The 16,760-nt window shown below is 44.9% G+C and overlaps 1 protein-coding gene, 1 long non-coding RNA gene and 1 other non-coding gene across 3 annotated transcripts in view; 1 reads left to right on the top strand and 2 right to left on the bottom strand.

Annotated features, from left to right (window-relative positions):
- TMC5 (transmembrane channel like 5) overlaps nucleotides 1-4,812 on the bottom strand; it is a 35,115-nt gene extending 30,303 nt beyond the window's left edge. Inside the window, exons 1-3 of the mRNA XM_037507534.1 lie at nucleotides 4,084-4,812; nucleotides 2,698-2,855; nucleotides 870-959 (exon numbers count right to left, since the gene is read on the bottom strand). Coding sequence (XP_037363431.1) covers nucleotides 870-959; nucleotides 2,698-2,855; nucleotides 4,084-4,739 — 904 coding nt within the window. The 5' untranslated portion in view covers nucleotides 4,740-4,812. The remainder of the gene's footprint in view (nucleotides 1-869; nucleotides 960-2,697; nucleotides 2,856-4,083) is intronic.
- LOC119241881 (uncharacterized) lies at nucleotides 32-13,304 on the top strand. The gene is made up of 3 exons (XR_005124385.2): nucleotides 32-64; nucleotides 2,800-2,897; nucleotides 13,190-13,304. It is a non-coding gene; the product is annotated as an uncharacterized LOC119241881 (long non-coding RNA).
- Nucleotides 7,459-7,562, bottom strand: LOC119242478 (small nucleolar RNA U13). The gene has a single exon (XR_005124486.1). It is a non-coding gene; the product is annotated as a small nucleolar RNA U13 (small nucleolar RNA).
- Nucleotides 13,305-16,760: the final 3,456 nt, after the last annotated feature.

Genomic DNA, 16,760 nt, shown 5'->3' on the forward strand with positions numbered 1-16,760 from the left:
CTAAAGACAATGGGATTCTAGAAAGAGAAGGCAGGGATTCTTCCAAATGACTCAGAATCAAAGGGTAAGATTTTCTTCTTAATTGTATGGACTAGAACTTATATTTATAATTTTAATGCCTATGTGAATGTAGATGGTCTGATAATTATGACCTCGTGAAAAAGTTGGGGGCATGGATATGTCTTCTCTCATATGGTGAAATCATCAGTCCAAATGTGGGTATGTGCTTCAAATAGGACTGGTTAGAGTCTTTCCTTGGCATTGACCCAGGGAGAAAGAGAGACTTTGCAGTGAGACTCTTAGCTCCCAGCTGAGGCTAAGTCTCTGCCCCTGGACTTTGGAGAAGGCTTGACTGGGGTAGAGACAAAGGGGGTGACGTTTATGAGAAGCTGAGTCAAGCAGAGAAGAGAGACAGAGTGAGAAAAAGAGAGTCCAGGTGGCACTGAACCCCTGGCCCCCAGTTCCTTCAACAAGTGTGTCTGAAGCACCTACCATGTGCCAGGAGCTGTACTAGAAGCCAGAAGGGGATTGCACCTTAAATTCTTTGCTTTTCCCATACCCTTCCTGTCACACAAGCCAACAAATTCTCCTTGGGCTTATGCCAGTGTGAGCTGGGTTCCTGCTACTTGCAACCAAAAGAGTCCTATGAAAACCCCTTGATATCCAGAAAAGAAAAAAACTCCATGTGTCTAAAAGAAGCCCTCCCCTCCCCCCATCATGACAGATCACACGAATACTGTGTCAGGTACCACACCAGAAGCCCCGAGAAAACGGCAAAGCTTGCATCACTTTGGATATGATCCTTCTCTCGCATGTTGGATGCGAACATCTTCTGCTGATGTTTTGGTTACTGTCCCCTTAAGTCTCACCTTGGGGTGACTTAAGCCAATCATGTCCAGATGACGGTGGGTTCCTATAAGCTTGGTCCAAGTTAACTTCACCCACAAAAGCGGGGTTCACTAGAAGGAAGAGGAAGCAGACATTGCCATTTAATCCCACCACTCCAGATATTACTGAACATGTGTCAGCAAGACTGAGACTGTGAGCTTGAAGGTCAAATGACTAAGCACTTGGGACACAAATATAAAAGCAATGGTGCTAATTACAAATAGCTTCGATCAGCGATTTTTAAGTCATGGTTAAAAATAATTGTCATGCTGAGATCCAGGCCACAATGACAGAACAGCCTTCATGGAACAATACTTGGACTACGTAACAGCATTCTAGTGTTTTCTTATTCTATGCCATTCTTTACTATTTAATTTTAAAGGTGAGTATCACAACTTATTAATAGATTACAACTCTGAGTCTGAAGGATTCTTGCCTAAGGAGGGAGGGATGAATAGGCAGAGCACAGAGGGCTTTTAAATGCCTCCCTGGGGCCTCCCCGGTGGCGCAGCGGATTGAGCGCAGCACTGTGAAGCTGTCCGCAGCCTTGGCAGTGCGAGTTCAATTCCCGGCCAGCCAGGGAAAAACCCACATGGCATGGCAGACCTCTAGTCTCGCCCACTGCTCCCCTCAGCAATGTATTTCGGTCTGTCTACCTGTTCTGCAACCCACTCTGTCTCTGGTGAATCCTCTCACCCTCCCGCACCTCTTGTAGAAACATAAATAAATCTTAAAAAAAATTAAAAAAAAAAAAATAAAGCCCTCCCTGGTGGCGCAAGGGGTTAAGTTTCAGCACTATCAAGCTATCGGCAGCCACTGCAACATAAGTTCAATCCCTGGCCTGGGAGCTGACCCGTGTGGCGCTGCAGACCTCTCCTGTCTCGCCCGTTGCTCCCCTCAGCAGTGTATTTCAGTCAGTCTGCCTGTTTTGCTTCCCACTCTCTCTCTGGTGAATAATCTCACCCCCTGCACCTCTGGCCTATACCCCAGTTCTTCTACCACAAAAATAAATAAATAAATAAATAAAGGCAGTGAAATGACTGAGCCATTGTAGTGGATAAAGTCATAGGCATTTGTCCAAACAGAGTACACAACACCAACGGAAGGCCGATGTAAACTCTGGACCTTGGGTGATGATGATGTGTCAATGGAGGTTCATCAGTTATAACAAATGTACCGCTCTGATGAGGGATAGTGACGATGGGGAAGCTGTGCCATCATCAGGGTAGGGGGTCAAAAGGAAAACCTCTGTACCTTCCTCACTGTGAACCAAAAACTGTTCTAGAAAGTAGCTTCTGAACACACACAAATGCTAACAGTCTGAGCACCTCGAGGACAGGCTGTATCAAAGGCAGGCACAGGCAGTGTACCACCAGGACCCAGCTCACCAGTGATTGCATTTTCCTGGCTCTGTGTCAAAATTTTTTTGTTATTTTGAAGCACATGAAGATCAGGAGGTTTCACATAAAAACCCAGATGTCTGGCTTTTGAAAAATCTGGAGAATTGGCTACACAGAACCCACATTCCCACACAACCACAATAGGCTGAACTTCGTTAACTGTCAGTCACCTCACAAAGGCACAGGATATACACGCCCCCATTTTCCAAAATCCCTACCTGGCCTGCTTTGATAAGTGGTGCTGCTGCTTGTCTGTTCTAGACCCTAAATGCTCAACCCTGATACGGTGGGTGTTACAAGTGGATAAACCAATTCTCTCATTGCTGCAACTCTCTGATGGCTGTTCCCCCAATTCTACTAAATTCTACTTTCTTCCCAGAATATGATCCTCATCTTGACAAATGCTTACTGTAGCCACTTCCAGGATCTCCTGGCACAGAGCGGTCATACGAGTTTGCTATTGATGCCATTTCAATGCTGTCAGGGTAATCTTCACTCTCTCTCCCAAAAGGGCCGTAGGCACCATGATGTAACGAAGGCTGGATTGAAGATGTTCTCGTGAGCATCCTGAAATCCAAAATGATGATTCAATATCCATCCAGAGGCATGGTAAGGATAGTCACTCATGCATGCATGCATTCATCCATCCATCCATCCATCCATCCATCCATCCATCCATCCATCCATCTGCCCAACCAGCCTTTCCACAAATGCTACTATGACAGCTAGCCATGTTAGGCATGGGCTAGGGGATGAGGACACAAAGATAAAGACCTGGGATATCTATTCTCACCCAATAAAATTTTTCAATGACCAACAACTGATGGAAGATTTTTATCCTGACAAAATTTAGATCTACAGAATCTGCCCCAGGAAGAATTGCACTTAACATTTAAAAAAAACAGCCTTAAAGGGATACCCATAATAACAAAAGCTATAATTGATAAAATTTTATGAAATCAAAGCAAAAGATCAAGAAATCAAATCTACAAACAAAAAGTGATCAATTTGGACAATAATAATTTCAGTAAAGTAAAAAATGAAATGAAAAAATCAAGAATGGCTCAAGAATCTTGTATAAAAAGCAACTGAGGAATTACATTGCCTTCATGGAGTTAGATCTTCAAAAGATTTTCTTTACTAAAATACTCCCCTGTTGATGAAATTCTGGCTAAAACACTTGGGTTTCTAACTATTAATTCTTTTTTTTTTTTTTTATACAAGCACTGGGTATAGTCAGAAGCACAGGAGGGTGAGAGAATTCACCAGAGCCAGAGTGGGGAGCAGAGCAGGCAGAAGGACCAAAGCACACTGCTGAGGGGAGCAGCGGGCGGCAGGAGAGGTCTGCGCGCCATATGGGACCCTCCTCCGGTAGCCGGGGAGCAGCTGGGATCAAACTGGTGCTGCAGAGGCTGCAGGCAGCTTCGCAACCCAGCGCTCAACCGCTGCGCCACCGGGAGCCCCTCTAACTATTAATTCTTACCCGTAACCTCATCAGCAGATGCAGGCAGGGCCAAAACAATGGGGATCTAAATATCTTGCAGGGGTTGAATTAGAAAGAGGTAGGAGACAGGGGAACACATTATCCAAGTAGAAGTTGATGAAAAATTAAGTTCAGATAAGGACTTGAAGCCTTGGGCTAAGAGTTATGACCCAAATAAGGTCTATATGTAGGTATGAAAGTTTCACCACAACTTCAGGTCATGGAAACCATCCTCCATGTCGCTGGCCCAAATAACACCAACCAGACACCACCCATGCCGCACCCCCAATAGAAGAAGAAGCCTGAACTTACCCCCTGCTCATTTGTTGCATCTCAGAAGAGCCATAATCAGGACTATCCTCAGCACCTGGATAATCAGGCTCCCCCCATTTGTTCGGAGAGTTGTTATAGTCCTGAGCACCAGGGTAGTCTGGTTCCCCAAAAACATTTGTAGAGTTGAGTTGATTCTTAGCACCTGGATAATCAGGCTCTCCCACAGAGTCGAAGTAGGGATTGATTCCAGGACCAGCATAGTCTGGATTCCTTCTGGAGCCGGGATGGCTGGAATTGGCTCTTGGGTTAGGAGCTCCAGGGTAGTCTGGTTCCCCTAAGGAGTCAACATAATCTTGATTTGTTCTGGAACCTGCATAGTTTCTACTCCTGGAACCTGCAAAATCAGAATTCCATTGGGATTCAGAGTAGTCTGGCTTTCTGGGTGATCCGGGATCATATGGATTACTCCTAGATCCAGGATAATCTGGTTCTGCTAGAGGAATAGGGTGCTCTGAAAGTCTTCTTGAGCCTGAAGAGTATGGATTGCCACTGGAGCCAGGGTAGTCTGGATTCCCCAAAGAAACTGGATAATCCTGAGTGTTCAACCCCTGTGTGTGGTTCCAAGATGTTGAAGAGTCAGGGTAATCTGGATCTGGATCTTCTTCATACCCATAGTTCCTGTAGTAGGAAGACATGCTGGTACAGAGTCTTCACACTGGAGTGTTAAAAAGTTCCTACATTTGCAATTACTCAGGAAAATTTTTTAATCTGAAAAAGAAAAAGGAAGGAAAAAGTCAGATTTCTTCCTTTCTTCCCTTCAGGATTGCTGGTTGTCTTCCAGTCTCTGTTCGCCTTTCTTTCATAGTTGGGCACGTAGCAAATGATGTCCCCCACCAACCCCTCCAGGCTTATACCAAGGAGTGGTCATGCGCATGGACAGTGCGCTGTGAGCAGAAGCCACAGCTGCAACTTCCAGTTATGCTGTTAAAGGGAAGGGTCATTCGTCCCTTTCCTAGTCTCCCGACTTCCTGTAGGCTGGGCTGTAGAAATAACAGTGTGTCATTTTGGGTCAGGCACGCAAAGACAGCCCCCTACCTAGGGGTAGCACAACAGCGGGGAAAGAGTCTGAGTGGCTGCTGATATCACACCTCAGTGCCAAAGTATCAGCTTGGGTTTGTGAAAGAAAAGCAACAAGTTTGGGTTCGAGGGAAAATAGACCTACAGGGACTGAGTCAGCCTATCAGAGAGATTAGCTGGGCAGAAAGGCACCCTGTGGTCAATCCTGCCCTTTACCCCTGGTAAGCAGGAATCACCAGCAGAAAGCCCAGAAAGCCGGAGCTCTTTCTCCCTTCTCCTGCCCCCAAGGCAACCTGCAGTGTCCAACCAATATGGGCATTTCCTTAGGACAGATTTTTATCTCTTACAGTGTTTGCCTTGGGCCTCCCTGGTGGCTTAAGGGTTAAGTCTCAGTACTGTCACCACCACCGCCTGATTTAGAGCCCAGGCCAGGAGGTGACCCACATGGCAGAGCAGACCTCTCCTGTCTCACCTGCTACTCCCCTCAGCAGTGTGTTTCAGTCAGTCTGCCTGTTCTGTTGCCCACTCTGTCTCTGGTGAATCCTCTCACACCCTGCACCTCTGGCCTGTACCCTAGTTCTCCTACGAAATAAAAAAATTAATAATAACATTAAAAGAAAAATAAAGTTTTTGCCTTCTTCACACACAGACTGCATTTGCCACAGAGAGAGCTACCCCGAGTTCATTAAGGCACGTACATCTTACTTTGTCAAGATTGTTAGGAAATCATCATATTCCTGTGAAATCTAACGCTTTATCTAATGTGCTTGCCTTAATACGATTTCTTTTCTTTTTTTCCCCTGAGAATAACACTGCCAGCCCTAACACTACAAAAGCTGGATCCACCTCAGGGAGACAAACAAACTAACTGGTCAGGACCCTTTTCTTAGCTGACTGCTTTGTGCCAGGTTCATTCTCAAAATTTTTTTTTAAAGATTTTTTTATTTATTTATACAAGCACGGGGTAAAGTCGGAAGCACGGGAGGGTGAGTGAATTCACCACAGCCACAGTGGGGAACAGAACAGGCAGACTGAGCAGGGAACAGAACAGGCTGACTGACGAAATACACTGCTGAGGGGAGCAGCGGGCGGCAGGAGAGGTCTGCGCGCCATGTGGGACCCTCACCAGTGGCTGGGGATCGAACCAGGGCTGCAGAGGCTGCAGGCAGCTTCTCAGCCCAGTGCTCAACTGCTGCACCACCAGAGGAGGCCCCATTCTCAAATTTTTGACTCTGAAAACAAAAATTGTCCTTTCTTCCACAGGGTGGTGATTCTTTCTAGTCCACAGACTTTACACAAAGAAGGAAAAAACCTTCATCTCATATAACCCACTGTTGTGGGGAGAATCTCATACACATGGCCAGTTTATATTCTGACCAACACATTCTCCCTGCTGGGGGTAAGGGAACAGGGAACAATAACCAAAGACTGGAAGGAACAAGGACCTTTTCAGCCCTTTGATTGCACTTCTGTCTCTTGGATTCAAAACAAAGATAAGGCAGACAGAAAGAATGGTTAGTGGTAAGGAGAGGATTTAGGTAAGGAGACAACTGCTACCATCTCTTCCAATTGGAAAATAGTTTTATGAGTTCGTGAGCTCTACAGCACAGCATACTTTCATGTCAGAAATTATGGGGTTTTTATTCCTATGTGTGCTGTCTCTCTCTTGTTTTTATTTGTTTATTACCTATTTTCTCTTCTTTTGAATCGATGCCCCAATTTTCCTCTGGGCATCTGCTTTGATGCAGGTGATTTAGGAAGGGCTGATGGCATTACCAGTCCCTACAGTGGTTATATGACCCAGATCTGCCCAATCGGTGTCCATCATGTCCCTGGCCACAGGACTTGGTTTAGGAAAGGGCAGGTAACCCAGATAAGTCCTACAGGACCTCAACTAGACTGGAAAAGATGTGCTTGTATTTTACTAGGGCTGCCACATGATTGGATATAAGCCTAGAACTGCTGGTACAGTGTCAGTAAGAACAGAGAAGAAAATAATAAGTAGAGGAGAAAATTTTGAGGAATCAATAGGATTACTGGGTTGGTCTAATATGGGGAGGGCAAGAGGTAAGGAAAATAGAAGACAAAAATCTCTCTCCAGTTTCAAACCCACATAATGAGGTGAAAGGTAGTGATTTTTTAAAGTTCAGCCAATATTTACAAGTTTATCACTATACCCTAAAAAAAAAAAAAGCTAGACTTTTTGTTGAGTAATTAGAGCTAAAGGATTAACATTTTGCCACCACCTATAGTCTTAGAATGTTCATTTGCCAGTGAAATCCCATGTCTCTTGGCATAGCTGAAGTCTGCTTTTTTCTTTTTTTTTTTTTTCCTTCACCTCAGAAGGGTAACGTGCTGACGTCGTAACAAGGTTTAAGGGAGGCACATCTCACACAGCCGCGTGAACACGCAATCATCATGCTTATGAACTGGAAAAGGACCTGCTTTTCTTTATTTTGTTCCTGCCCACCAATTCTCTCTTTCGTGGTAAAACTTTCCCCCAAGGGACACTCATCCCCAAGGCCCAGTCTGTGTGGGACAGGTGTGGACATATGACCCTATCAGAAATATTTTCTTGTTGGCCACAGTGATTGGGTGAGGCATATAACCCAGTCATTGCCAATGAGATTCAATATTGGGAGTTTTGTCAGAAATGCTGGGAAGAGAGAAGCTAAGCTTAGAGTCTAGAAGTTATGACCCTGAAGCTGTTGGTGGTCACCAGTGGAGAAAGCCTGCTTGAGACTGATGCCAACATGGAAGAGAACAGAGCCATGGGATAAACAGAAAGAGGCATCAAATGCTGGTGACATTGCTTAAGCACTTGACTCCAGCCATGCCTGAAGCCAGGAACTACTGGATACTCTCTCTATTGCAAATTATTTTTCATAACAATGAACCCATTCATTTACATATAAGACTAGAAATTAATATTCTTGTGGTTTAGGATTTCTATTCCTTAGCAAAACCCAAGCTATTATATCAAACAAGCTAAATGATGACTACTAAATACAAGAAAGTGAAAACAGTCACAACACCAGCCCCAGGAGACATGAACATGTCCACCAAAAGGCAGCATGTACACAGCAGCTTTTTTCCCCCATAAGTTCCAGAAGTTGAAAACAACCCAAATATTATTCAACAGCAGAATTAGTAAATAAATTGTGGAACATTCATACAATGAATTGCTATAGTAACATGACTAAACTGCGACACGCAACAGCATGGATGTATCTATCTCACAGATAGGAGGAGTAAAAAAAATCAGATACAATGGAGCATATACTATATAACATTTATGCAAAGTTCAAAAACAGGCAAACTAATAAATGATGATAGATGTCAAGATAGCATGATGTTGGTTAAGGCAAGAAATGGGAAGTGACACCAGGCAGCCTTTGGCCTTTTGGAAACGTTCTATATTGTGATGAATGATAGCTGCCTGAGGATGTATACGCATGTGTGTGTTTACATTGTGTAAAAATTCATCAAGTTGATTAAAAACTGGAGCACATCTCTGTGAAACCAGTCATGCATTGCTTAACAACAGGGATATGTTCTGGGAAATGACTCATTAGGTGATCTCATTATGCGGATGTGACAGAGTGTGGCTGCACTAGATACTATATAGCCTCCTATACAGCTGGCTATATGGCATAGAGTCTGTTGGGATTTCTGTTACATATGCAATCAGTATAGGATTCACTGACATGTTGCTAAGTGACACATGACTATATATATTGCTCCTTTATTTTATAAAGAAAATGAGGGGACTCCCTGGTGGTACAAGGGGTTGTCTCAGCACTATGAAGCTTTCGGCTATCAAGCTATTGGCAGCCACTGCAACACAAGTTCGATCCCCAACCAGGGAGCAACCCACATGGTGCAGCAGACCTCTCCTGTCTTGTCCACTGCTCCCCTCAGCAGTGTATTTCAGTAGATCCGCCTGCTCTGCTCCCCTGCCTCTGGTGAATCCTCTCACCCCTGCACCCTCTGGCCTGCACCCCAGTTCTTATATGCATAAATAAATCTTTTTTTTAAAAAAAATCCTGGTGACATTTAAAAAAAAATGAAAAAGGCCTAAACCAGACGCTATAGCATAAAAACTTCTGTTTCCCAAAGTGTTGTTAGAATAGTTGGGGGGGGGGGTGGAAAGAAAGGTTCTGGCTCATAAGCATTTCCAATTTTCTTATATATACATCCCAGAAAATGTGAATGAATGAATGAGAGCAAAAACTTGGGCAGGGACTGCTGGGAACAGGACACCTGAACTGAATGGTCTGTCTGTGTGATGCTGTAAAATGAAAGTGGTTAGGAGCCCAGTCCTTGGTATCTGCAAGAACTGGGTCTCATTTCCATTTGCTGGCTATGTAGACTTGGGCAAGTCACTTGACCTCTCTGAGTGCTTCTTCACCCATCGAATATGACAATAATAGCTCATAGATTGGCATATGGAATGAAAACAAAAGGTGCACAAAGCAGCTGGCATTATATGTATTACAGAACAGAAGCTGTGTTTGACTAGTTTAATTTAGATGTAATATTAATCCTGGCAGCTGCAAGAGGTAGAGGTTGGTAGACAGTAAGGGTCATCCGCTCAACCAGGAAATGACTAAAGAAAATGTTCTGTAATCAGGTAGTGGGAGGAACAAGTCTACAAAATTCCTAGGTTGACATAGTGACATAAAACTACATTTAGCAATGAGTTTCTTATTAACCCAGACAGGGAATCACGGCAGGTTATCTAATTCTCACTGTTCATGCAAAAGAAGAAGTATACCAGTTTTTCAAGAGGGCCACACTTCTTCCCAGGATGAATTTCTGAAAAGAATTCACCATGAGAACCCTTCCAATGGGATCAGATAGTCACATAAGCAAGCCAGGGTTCGGGGTCAGCAACAAGGAGCTCAGAGGCTCTAGAAACTCCAGGCTGAGCAGCAGGAGGGGAGTGGAGAGTAGTCTCTGGCGTCCCTCTGGGTCACTGTGAAGATGTGGGCAGTGCCCTTAAAGTAAGGGCAATACTGGTCAGTGGACTGTGAGCACACATTACCAAAGATCTTAGAGTTACAACCCTCTAGTTCCCTGCCAAGGCAACCAGTGTACCTCAGATGGGCACCATTCACCAGCCTGGGTTCTTGGATGACTTAATGGAGATACATTATATCCTATATATATTTATAGGATATATCCTATATATATATATATATATATATATACACACACACACATATACACACTTATAACATTAAATAATCTGGAAGGTAGAAATGTAGATGATAGAATAGGTACATAGATGATTAATAGATTAGTAGATGATAGACAGGTAGGCAGGTAGGTAGGTAGATGTTATATGTGATCAGCCAACAATTAGTTTCCAGTCTCTTGGTACAGTTCTCTGGTCGACTGATGTCATTTGACAGGAGCTGAGGTAATTGCATGTCTTCTCCAGTCCAGGCACAAATGGCACTCACCAATACCACTTGCCTGGGCTGAATTCCTAAACAAACGAAAAGCTAAGTCCACAGCAAATTATTGGTAGAGGAGGAGGAAACAGTTACAAGGAAATTGTCTTGGATTGTCAAATGAAATGGAAATGATCTTCTGAGAACCCTATTCATAGCACCCCATTAACTATTAGAACAAATATCCTTCCCCTTCAAAGAAATGACTGTTTTGTGACTTGGAAAAAGCACAAAGAGGATATTACACATTTTCCCTCTCCAAGCTTTGTTGCTTTAGGACCTCCCTAACAAGGGCCATTGTGTTATCCAGTCTACGCCCTCCTTCTGAAATCCCTTTTAGGGTTTCTCATCACATCACCAAGCAATTACACACCTTCTAAGTCTATTAATCCGAGACTCCCTGTTTGATCTCGCAAGGCTCCAGGTGTGACTGGGTGGTCATAACAATCTTGCATCTGGGCCTCCCCAGGGGTGCAGGGATTAAAGACACAGTGCTATCAAGCTATCACCAGCCACTGTAGCACCCTGGTTGGCCAGGGAGCTACCCACATGGCGCAGCAGACCTCTACTGTCTCACCTACTGCTCCCCTCAGCAGTGTATTTCAGTCAGTCTGCCTGTTCTGCTCCCCAATCTGTCTCTGGTAAAATCTCTCACCCCCCCCTGCACCTCTGGCCTACACCCCAACTCTTCTACACAATTAATAATAATTTAAAAAGAAAGAATGGCTCGTTCTCAATCAGCCCAGCTTTGTAACTGCAGTTATAGAAGCTTCTATTCCTTTCCTAGACACCTGATCTTGGAAAGAATACTCCAACACAAATGGTTAAAGCCACCACACGTCCCCAGGTGGTTGCCTAGGGGCAAGGTCAATCTCAGCAGAGATGGTTTGATGGTTTCCAAGTTCTTGGTTGTTCTTGTTGGGCTTGTCATATTAGCATAACGATTACTTGGGCTGTCAACACTGACACCATTTTAAATAAGTGCCTTGGAATCTTTTATCTGCAGTGTTTAATGTTTAGAACAAGGAAACAAATGCTATGTCAACAGTATCTTTCAATCATATGAGGTCAAAACCTGCAACAGCCCGTTTAAGAAAACCCTCCTTAAGTAAACATTTGCTAGTGCAGGCCCCATGGAGCTTTTCAAAGACTGCTTCTGCCTTCAAGCCAGGCCCATCCACTGCCACAGGTCTGGCTCCCCCAGAAAATAAAGTCTGTGAAAAACCGGTGTCAAAGACGAACAGGACAGAGAGAAACAAAAACAGGATAAATTGCATCTTCTTGTTCCTTTTTTTTATGTTTTCCCTCCTCCAAAAATTTGCTAAATTTTCAAGATATTTAATTATTTCTCCAGGAAAGGTAATTCTATTTTATGAATGCAAAAAGAATATAGAGAATGATCTGGCCCGAAATGTCAATAGAGGCAAAACTTGAGAAACTTTAGTCTAGAAAGACCATACAGCACAATGTTGCTCCAGAAAACTTGCTATGATGATGGAATTGTTCTAGACCATGCAGCAGCCATTAGCCTCATGTGTCCATTGAGTACTTCAAATGTGTCTTCATGTGCAACTGAGGAACCAATTTTTAATTTTATCTTATTTGAGTTCATCTCAATTTCTGCGGCCACAAGTGGCTGTGGGGCTACCATGTTGTGCAGAACAGGTCTAGGGAAGGAAGCAAGAAGGATGGAGCCTAAAGGAACTTCGATCTTTAAAGCTTTGTTAGCGCGCATCAGGGAGCAGCAAGCTGGAGTGTCCATAAGTCACCTGGGAGCTGGAGATGAAGACCCATGAGCAGCATGTCCCAGGCTGCCCCGAACTTTCTCCATTGTGCAATGGAAGCTCCATGTCCTGAGAACCCCATCGGTCCTGAAAAAACCACCCTTGCTTGAGTCCCATCCCAGAAGTTTTAATTCAGTGAGTCCGGGCTGGCATCTGGAAATTAGCTGTTTTACAGTATTTCCAGGTGGTTCTTCTATACACATGGTTTGAGAGTCTTAGCCAATGAGCCAGTTCAGGGAAGCCACAGGGAGCGGGCACAGAGGTGGAAGGAAAAAGTGGGTTGATGGGTGGCTTGTATTTTGGCCGTTAGGCACCTTCTCCCCTGGCAGACCTGCCCCAGGCCATCCCAGAACTAGCATCCTTTCTGGGAGAAACAGAGACAGCGCGGGGTGAAGATCAAGCTCAGCTCTCACACCAAGGAGACCTGTTAAAAGAGCAGGCTCCTCTGCTATCCCGAGGAAGGACCTCCCTTCCTGGAGAACTCAGACTATGGAATGTTCTGCCCCTTTCATACAGCCTCTGTGCTCAGAATCTTGCTAGGAGGAGTGAAAACTGATGAATCTTAATACCCCCTGGGGCTCGGGACAAGCCTCTTTCTCTACCACTGAGTTTCAAAAAGGCAGGAGGGGCAATAAAGCCAAATAAGCTTTACTCATCCCTTATGATTCTAGGTCTGTGTCAAGCCTCCTTCTTTCAGAAAAAAGAAACTTCTAGATCTTTCTCTGAGACTAAAAGCTCAATTCTTAGACTAATTCAGATCCCTATAAAATTTTCATGTCTATTTAAACAAATATTATATAATACATCCAAGTATTATTTTTCCAGATTTGCATGGAGGAAAAGGGAAGCAGAAACCAATGACAACAAAACAAGTATGTGTGTGCCAGACACTGTTATGAAAACCCAGCAGGTATTGTTAACCCATTAAATCCTTTTCAAAGTCTTAGAAATAGGTGCTGCTCTTACCCTTTATTTACTGATAAGGATACAGTAGCATAGAGAGGTTAAATACTCTAGCCAGGAAACACAGCCAGTATGGGCAGGAGCTTGGCCATCCACCCAAGCAGTTGGTTCCAAAATTGGCACCAATGTGCTTTACACTTTTCAAAGATATTAAGTGACTTGCCTGAAATGAAGTGGTTGGTCCATATTCAGAGCCGGAACCTGAGCCTATAGAACTCTAAGTTCTGGGTGCCTTTGTGGATAAGCCAGGGTTGGAGGAAACTGTAGGTCAGAATAGGAGCCTGGGGCCACCGGGCAGAGGTAGAACAGTCAGTGCCAAGCTCAGGGCAGGCAGGCAGGTATAAGGAAAATGGAGTGGCCCAGTCTTTATTCGCCTCCCTCTGCTAGCCTCTACAGTCACCACCTGGGGCCTGGTTTTCCTTCTAATCTTCATTGCCCACACATGACATCATGTTGGTGCAAAATGAGCTTGGAAGAGTGAGCATGGGGCACAAACAGATACCTGGGGCTGAGAGGCGAGAGCACAGGGCATGGGCACCTATAATTGTGGACATCTGGGGCATGCATGGAGCATGCATAGCTATAAGTATGGCACGAGAGGGAGACCAAGAGAGAATGCCAGAGAGGAGAGAGAAAAGATTCCCTGGGGGCTGGGGGACTTAGTTGCTACCAGCCTCCATGCACCCCAGCCTTCCTCATGCCGGCCTCCCTGTCGACCTCCCTGCCTGCTGGTCTGCCTGTACCGGGTTCCCTGCTTCAGAATTAAAGGTCTGTCACATCTACCAAGAGTTCCAGGATTCCTTTATCCATTTGCCCAAATCCACAATGAACCTGCCTGCCCTAGGATGGCTGCACTACTCGGGGGTTGTCTGCATGGGCTGGAAGCACAATTACATACTACGCAGCTGCTCCGACCCTAGCTTCTGCAGGAAGCCCTTTGATTTTAGGACAGACTGTGTATTTGAAAAAATCTGTCCCTGGTCCTGGGGTGTTTGATTAACCCCCTTTGGAAGTTGTTTCCCTTATCTCTGGAGCATTCCTTAACTCTCCCAAAGTCCCTGCTGCACTGTCCAAAGAAATCTGGCCTTTCTTCTCCAAAGAAATTTGGCCTTTACCCCCAACTCCCGGGAGGTCATCGCCAAGCTGTTGTAATGTCCTACCTGATGAAAGTGTCTTTGTTTACCTGGGCCTTGAGCCAGCCAGACAGGAACTTTGTGATTCAGGGTGGGGGCTTTTGGTAATGCAGTATTGATAGACCTCCTGAGGGCTGTCGACTAAAGTCGGCCTGTAGGTGCCAACCATGTCAACTGGCTGAGCCCCAATAAAGATTCTGGACACCAAGGCTTCCGTGAGTATCCCTGGGAGGTGATAATCCACATGTATCGTCACCCCCCTTAGAAGAGGGCAACTGTAAGTTCCACATTTGCTAATTTCCTGGACTCCACTTTATATGCCTATCTCAATCTCTCCACTCTGGTTGTAACAAACCAAAACTGTGAGCATAACATTTGGTGGTTTCTGCTAATTCTAGAGAATTTGTAAACCTAAGGGTGGCTGTGGGGACCCACAATTTTTAATGGGTGTCAGAAACGAGTGGGGCTTCTGGACAGTTGCCCTTATCTTTGCAAACAGAGAGCCTCCCTCTGAAAAAATTGTAGGCCCCAAATCTTCTTGTGAATTACAGAAATAGGACCTGCTTCTCTTCTTTTAAATGATACTCATTCCTTTTCTCCCCCAGCCTCCCCATCTTAGCTAAGCTATTTAGAATGGCGTCTGAAGTAACCTGGGTGAGTTACCTGGTCAGGCTGGTTCTCTCCTACGTACACAAGAGGCAGATGTATTGTTCAATTTCTTTTTTACTTTTCTTGATCTATCTGGTGCTTGTTTGATTACTTGCCAGCCTAGAAGAACCCAGAAGGTTCCGGGATAACTTCCTCTGTACCTAACACTATAGTCAAACCCACCTCCTCTCATCTACCATCCTAACCCTTGCAGTCTTGAGGGTGTTCTCTGGACCCCTTTGTCATTCTGAGAACTTTATATGCATAGAATCACCTGGTGTGTGACCTTTGGATTCTACTTATATAAGATGTAACCAGTAAGGAATGTCAAGTGAAGATTACATGGGATCTTGCTGTACTATCTTTGCAACATCCTGATTTCGAAATAAACTAAGCGGTATATTTGCATTTCGATAATAAAAATACATTTTATTTTGGATAGATATATAATAAAAAATAAATGACAGCCACCCAGATGCAGATGTCCTAGAAAATGGAACTTGTTGGACGTGGCACTTACAAAGACACAAAAATCTTACACAGTCCCTTTTTATGAAGGAGTGAGGTTCCTAGAAATGACCTTCCCTGACAAAGAACATTCCACCAGCTGGGGCTTATCTCTGGGGACTCTGCCCCTCAGTGGCTGGAAATAAGCTGAGCATGAACATAGATCAGCTGTTGCTCCATCCCCAGAACTTGTGGCAAATGTGACCTGATGAGAAGCTGACAGAAGCTTCAGAAACAGTTATACCTTGAACCTGCCCTTGTCCCTTGGGGTCCTTTGGGGCAAAACCCAACTACAAACCCCATTTTCCTGATAATCATCTCCTCTAAACTCTTCTCCCACTATTTCATTGCCAAATAATCACAATCACAATAAAAAAACAAGCGTAAAGACAGCACCACACATTGGCATGCCAGACACCCTGCTCTGTCCACGCATTAGCCACTGAACCCTGCAACACCCTTACAGAGAAGCAGGTGGTCTCCACTATATGATGATTACTTCGAAGACCAGAGAGTTAACTCATATGCCTGGGGTCACACAGCTCAACCAAAGCAAAATGGGATCCACACCCACCTCTGGCTGAACTTGGATCATCCTCATCAACTTCATTGGTATCAGAGGAAGGAGTTAAAGCTAACATGTATTGGGGCCTCCCTGGTGCGCAGGGGGTTGAGCGCCGCACTGTGAAGCTGTCTGCAGCCTCTGCAGTGTGGGTTTGATCCCGGCCAGCGGGCGAGAATCCCACCTGGCGTGGCAGACCTCTCCTGTCTCGCCCACTGCTCCCCTTAGCAGTATATTTTGTCAGTCCGCCTGTTCTGTTCCCCACTCTGTCTCTGGTGAATCCTCTCACCCTCCCACGCATCTGGCCCGTACCCCGGTTCTTGTATAAATAAATCTTTAAAAAAAAAAAAAAGCTAACATGTATTGGATGCTCACAGTTCACCGAATTTCCTCCTGAGTCCTGATACCCACCGTGTTGGTGGGAGCTCATCACATACTACCCATTCCACAGACGCGGAGACTGAGGCCAGAAAGGAACAGGGACTCACTCACCAGCATCTCACCAATAGGGCCCACGGAAGTCCACTCTCCACCTGGCACACAGTGCCAGCAGAGGCCAACACGCCCTCCTGCCGCCCCTTTC

Source organism: Talpa occidentalis, unplaced genomic scaffold (genome assembly GCF_014898055.3).
Source record: "Talpa occidentalis isolate TD23 unplaced genomic scaffold, MPIMG_talOcc4v2.1 talOcc4.12, whole genome shotgun sequence".
NCBI classification, from domain to species: Eukaryota; Metazoa; Chordata; class Mammalia; order Eulipotyphla; family Talpidae; genus Talpa; species Talpa occidentalis.